Source organism: Aplysia californica, unplaced genomic scaffold (assembly GCF_000002075.1).
Source record: "Aplysia californica isolate F4 #8 unplaced genomic scaffold, AplCal3.0 scaffold00742, whole genome shotgun sequence".
In the NCBI taxonomy this organism is placed as follows: domain Eukaryota; kingdom Metazoa; phylum Mollusca; class Gastropoda; order Aplysiida; family Aplysiidae; genus Aplysia; species Aplysia californica.
The window spans coordinates 34305-40768 of NW_004798012.1; the positions used below are offsets into that span (position 1 = coordinate 34305).

The 6464-nt window shown below is 41.1% G+C and overlaps 1 protein-coding gene across 1 annotated transcript in view; it reads right to left on the reverse strand.

The window, feature by feature from the left end:
* LOC106013245 (arylsulfatase B) overlaps positions 1-6313 on the reverse strand; it is a gene marked incomplete at its 5' end in the record, with an annotated part of 12500 nt that extends 6187 nt beyond the window's left edge. The window contains 2 exon segments of the mRNA XM_013088424.1: positions 2228-2279; positions 6202-6313. Of these exon segments, the coding sequence (XP_012943878.1) occupies positions 2228-2279; positions 6202-6313 (164 nt within the window).
* Between the last annotated feature and the right edge of the window lie 151 nt (positions 6314-6464).

A 6464-nucleotide genomic window follows, 5' to 3' on the forward strand; every position in this document is an offset into this window, starting at 1 on the left:
GGTGGGGGGAGGGGAGGGGAGGGAAGAGGTGTGTGATTTTTCATAACGATATATAAACAGGTACATGTATAACCTACATGAATAAATAGCATTTGAAAAGCACATATCCCCACTCAGCAGCAAACTCTCTGCACTTTATAGTCCATACAACCAGCCCAACAGAGCCAAGAACACTCGGGAACATTCTCGGCCTCCTGGAAACAACCATCACAAAACGCTGAACAAAACTAAAAGACTGTCGACTTTCCCTGATGCTTTGGCCTCATGTTTCACCTGGCACCTTCACTCGTTTGTCCTAGGCTTGTCGGTCCGTTACCATGACAGCACGTCAACAATTGTTCAGTTCATGTAAACGTTTTACGGCACTTGCGACACATGTTTGATAGAACGGATGGTGCACCCACCAGCCTCAGACACCGTCAGCAATGCAGTCTATCGGTGTGAGTTTTAACCCCACGCTGTTCCTGCCGTTGACTTGGTCGTAAAATAAGGACACATGTACACATCGTGTGTGAAGACTCCAGTGAGAAAACTGGTTAAGTCACAATTTCTTAATGAGTTTGGTTGTTTTTTTTTGCTAAAACTTCCTTCTCCTGTGCTATGGAAGGTAAAAGAAAATATATTTTCACTTTGAATACGAACTTTTAGCCTACACTTTGAATTTCCATTTTCTCCACTGTCTTCAAGTGTGACTTGTCTGGGTTTTTTCCACTGGAGTCTTCACATGAATTCAAAGATATTGTACAGATCCTTCGACGAAAGCTCATATGCACTTGACTCCTCTGGAAAAAAAGAAATATATATAAAGAAGCGTTGAGCAGAATCGAAACCAAGCTATCTCCGGGAGAGCCAGTGGACGTCCGTTCGATGTTTCAGAAGTAGAAAGAAGCCCCAAGTCGGATGTTGAGCTGAAGAGAGGTAACTCTTTCAGCTCGTAACGGACTCAAACAAAGTTACCCGAACAGCGACAGACCAACGACATAGTTGCGCAACATTTGGACCATCTGACACAATCAGAAACGTAAATTTGTGCTTTTCATCAAATGTAAGTTGTTGCCTGCCATTTTATATTTCCGGCAAAGAAAACAGAACAGAAAAGTCTGTTTGAATAAAAATAAAGTTACCGGGTGTGTTTCTTTTTCTGAAGTGCCTAAAACACCACGTCATCAATCGCAGTGCGCGTGTCTCAAACGTGTCCTCGAAGAGAGAGAGAGAGAGAGAGAGAGAGAGAGAGAGAGAGAGAGAGAGAGAGAGAGAGAGAGAGAGAGATGAGGATCCCAAGTCAGGAACTTTTTTGTGGTCGGTTTAGTTTTAGAAAGAGTTTTACGGCACCTGCAACACAGTAAGGTCATATAAGTGCCGAAGATGAGAGGTGTTACAAGAGAGTAACAAACACAAAAAAGAAGGAGGAGAGATCAGGGCGATAGATGTTTAATAAGAAAGAAGGAGCAAACCACAAGAAAGCATCCGCCAACCACCCACTATTTTTGGTCACAGTTTGTTGTGTAATAACAATAATAATAGATAGCATTTGTATAGCGCATATCCCCGCTCAGCAGCAGGCTCTATGCGCTTTACACTATATTATTACCCCAGCAGACCATAGAACACTCCGAAACATTCTCAGCTTCCCGGGAAGCATACAGTGCGAGCAGCCGATTAAGCGCTCATACACTAACAAACTGACAAGATCTTTCGCTGTCTATAGCCGGGTACCCATTCCCACCTGGGTGAAGTGAGGAAAATTAGTGTAAAGTGCCTTTCCAAGGACACAACGTCGGGCCCTTGGCGGGATTCGAACCCACGACCTTACGGTTGCGAGTCCGAGAGCCTAACCACTAGGCCACCGACGCCACAATGTTGACTGTGTAGATAGAACAAAAGTGTGAGAGGCGTCCTGTCAAGTTTTGGGAGCTGGGTCAACTGGATGAGGACTTTTGCTGTGTCGTCAGGGAGAAAGGGCTTGTCAGAAAAAAGCAAAACACTATCAGCAAAAAAAGGAACAACAATATGGATTGTAATAACGACGACGACGACGACGACAACAACAGCAACAACAACAACAACAACAACAACAAACCAAGAGTTTTTGGTAACAACATGACAGAACGTCTTCTGCATTTTGTATTTCACTCCCACATTCCGTTCACTTCTTCGAAAACACACAAATAAACAAATTAAAAAAACATACGTAAAAGCAAACAAATATACAAACAAACAAACAAACCTGCAGACCCGTGTGAAAGGGATAGTAGCCTGTCATGAAAGCTGACCTTGACCTGCGGGGAGATCCAATATGACGTGTTGTTATTGATGCGTGTGTTCAATATTACTGATGTTATTATTGCTGTGTGTTCAACATTACTAATACATGTATTGTTATTCCTATATGTGTTTAAGATTACTATTATTGTTATTGATGTGTGTTCAACATTACGTGCACCTCTAAAGAAAGAAGATAGGCACTACTGTGGCTTTTGGTGACGTTGGGTCAATCGTAGAACTAGCAATAATGTCATTGTAACCTTTCAGTTCTAGTTTTAGAAGGAGTTTTACGGCATTTGCAACGTATTGAGGTAATAAATGTGCCCAAGATTAGAGGTGCTACAAGAGAGTAACAAACACCCAAAAAAAAGGAGGGGAGAAAAAGGCGGTAGATGTTGGATAGGAAAGAAGGAGCAAACGACGCCAGAGCACCCGCCAACCACTCATTCATTGTAACTACTAGCTGGAATGTCCTAAACATAATTTATATATACCAACAACAGAAGCTCAGTAAGAACGAAGAAAGGCAATGGTTCAAAGCAAGATCTGGAGTACGACAGGGATGCGTTCTATCTCCCCTCCTGTTTATAATACTGGACACAATAACGCAAATAGCAAACCAAAGCCTAGAAAGCCTAAATGAATTTCTGTTTGCAGACGACCAATGTCTTATTCATCATGACCAACAAAAGCCTCCAAAATCACACTACCGAACTCAACAACCCATGTGAGAAATTCAACATGAAAATAGCACATCAAAAACAGAAGTTACGAAAGTGAGCCGAAACCATAGTTCCCTGAACATCCATGTCAATAGTAAACAACTGAAACAAGTGAAGGAGTTTAAATATATTGGCAGCACTTATTCTGAAAACGGGTCCACCGACAGAGAGATAGAAATGCGAACTCAAAAAGCCAACGCTGTCACCTACCAGCTCACACCCCTCCTATCTCATCCAAACATCTCCATGGACACAAAAGAGACAGTTTATCACCTCAATATCCATACCAACATTATGGTGTCAGTGCCAGACCTGGACCTTAAGCAAAACCCATGAAAGCAAAATCACCGCATGCGAAATGAAATGTCTCCGCAAAACCCTTAACATCACAAGACGAGACAGGCAGAGACATGAAGAAGTAAGAGCAGCTATCGGCACTGAGTCCTACCTGAGTTACATAGAAAGACAGAGGATAAAATGGTTTGGCCACCTGTTACGCATGTCACCTGACCAGCCAGCCTCGAGGGCCTACAACACCAAGCACTCAGGCTAAAAGGAAGAGGAAGGCCACGCAAAAGGTGGATCGAAGGTGTCAAGGAAACCCTAAGAAAACATAAAATCACGACTGAAAGAGCTGCTGAGCTGGCCTACCATAGAAAACTGCATCTCCCCTCGACGCTTGACGGCAACAGAGGAAGAAAAAGTAAAAGTAAAAGTAAGATATATATATATATGTATATATATATTATATGTCATGGTGACCACTAGCCAGTATGTCATTGACATATTACTTATAATATTATGTCACTCGTCACACGTTACATGTTAGAAAATGGGACAGGAGCGCGCACTAAAACCCGGCCTTATCTTGTTTGTGTCATGTTGTTATGATAACAGAGAAACCTGCGGCAACGGGGGATCCGGGGTGTCTTGTTTGGAACGTGTAATAATAAGGAGGATGATTAACTTCATAATTCGTTATTATTATCATTATTCGTTACTATCACCATTATTCATTGTTTTTATTATTATTATTATTATCATTATTATTATTACTATTATTATTATTCGTTGTTGTTGTTGTTGTTGTTGTTGTTGTTGTTGTTGTTGTTATTATTATTATTATTATTATTATCATTAGTAGTAGTAGTAGTAGTAGTAGTAGTAGTAGTAGTAGTAGTAGTAGTAGTAGTAGTAGTAGTAGTAGTAGTAGTAGTAGTAGTAGTAGTAGTAGTAGTAGTAGTAGTATCATCATCATAATGACGCTGATGCACTAAACCCAAAATTTCCTTTTTTCAGGTATACATTGCGTCAAAATTCAAATCCTAAATGTAGAAAGAAAAAAAAACCTAGAACAGTTAATATAATATAATTTGAGTACAGTTCTTTGAAACATCAAACCGATTAAAATTGTTGCTGTTGTTATGGTTGTTGTTGTTGTTGTTGTTGTTGTTGTTGTTGTTGTTGTTATTGTTGTTGTTTGTTTGTTTGTTTGCTTGTTTGTTTGTTTGTTTGTATGTTTTTGTTTGTTTGTTTGTTTGTTTGTCTGTTTGTTTGTTTGTTTGTTTTGTTTTGTTTTCTATCGCCTGAAAAATATTACTTTCTGGGTTTAGAACATTTGTGGACGGTATGCTTTATGTGACATGAGCCAGTGGCCTCAAACACTGAGCGAAATGCTTTCCTAAATGGTGTCGCTGGGGGCGTATCAAACTTACAAATACAACGAAAAGTATGAGACAAGGAGAATAGAGGGACTGTACATAGTACTGTAGGCCTATATGTACCACAAATTAATGTGAGTCACGGAGAACAGAGCAGCTGTACAGGTACAAAAACAACAAATGTGACTCACAGAGACCAGAGCGGTTGAAGACCTACATAGTACAACAAATGTGACTCATGAAGAACAAAAGGACTGTTAATAGTACAGTTCATGTACAATAGATGTGACTCACGGAGAACATAGTACTGTACATTTACAACAAATGTGACTCACGGAGAACAGAGCAACTGTACACGTACAACAAATGTGACTCACAGAGAACAGTACACGTACAACAAATGTGACTCTAGGAGAACTGTACAAAAGCAACATATGTGAGGGGACTCTCGTGGTCTAGAGGTTAAGGTGTTGGCCTCTCATTCAAAGGTATCGGGTTCAAATCTGGGTAGTGACCGAAAAATTTTCTTCTCTAAATTTGTCTCTTTTCACCTCTTTTCCTGCTCTCTAGCAATGTTCTGTCGTCTGCTTTCGTCTCCTCTTTCTGCGCCCACTCCCTCATCTTCTTTGCCCCCCTCCTCTGGGCTCCTGATTCTTTCTACAGCCTTTCTACTGTTACTCCTTGGCTTCTTCTTACTGCAATCTTTCAGCCACACCCCTGATCTTCTGGTAGGAAAGATCTACACCTAGCCTTCTCGGACAAGGACAAAAAATCTCGGAGGGCCCGTGTGCAAGTTGCGAACGTTAAAGATCCCTTGGTGGTCTAAAATCGATAAGAGTAGGCTTTGGCCGCTATCCGGGCAAAATTTAAAATTTCCTACCAACTGAAAAAGTTTAATGTGTCCCGCGCGCTCATATTATGACCTTATGCAGTTGCGAGCGCCGTAAAACACTTACAAAAACAAAAAACAAATGTGACTCACGGAGAAGAGAAGGACTGTACATAGTACTGTACACGCACAACAAAAGTGATTCACGAAGAACAGAGCAGCTGTATATGTACAACAAATGTGACTCATGGAGATCAGAAGGACTGAGCATGGTACAACAAATGTGACTACGGAGAACAAAGCGGCTGGACATAGTAATGTACACGTACAACAAAATATGTGACTCACGGAGAACAGAGCAACTGTACACGTACAACAAATGTGACTCACGGAGAACAGTACACGTACAACAAATGTGACTCACAGAGAACAGTACATGTACAACAAATGTGACTCACGGAGAACAGTACATGTACAACAAATGTGACTCACGGAGAACAGTACACGTACAACAAATGTGACTAACGGAGAAATGTACATGTACCACAACAAATATGACTCACGGAGAACAGAGTGACTCTACATGTACCACAACAAATATGACTAACGGAGAACTGTACATGTACCACAACAAATATGACTCACGGAGAACAGAGTGACTCTACATGTTCAACAACAAATGTGACTCACGGAGAACTGCACACATACAACAAAAATGACTCACGGAGAACAGAGTGGCTGTACATAGTACTGGTCCAATATCACGCCAGATTTGGCCAGCGCGTCAATGTGAGGGCTGATGATGTCACGGTTGTGGTAGCCTACGTCATTCCAACCTGCGGGCGATCAGGGAGAGTGTACAAAATATGGCTTGTTTTTGTTTTGTTTTTCTTGGAAACGGGTTGTTATCTTTTTAACACTATCCGTACGTTATGTTTTACTATCGTATCCATACGACGTGAGAAACTCTGTGCCCCCACTTTCCAA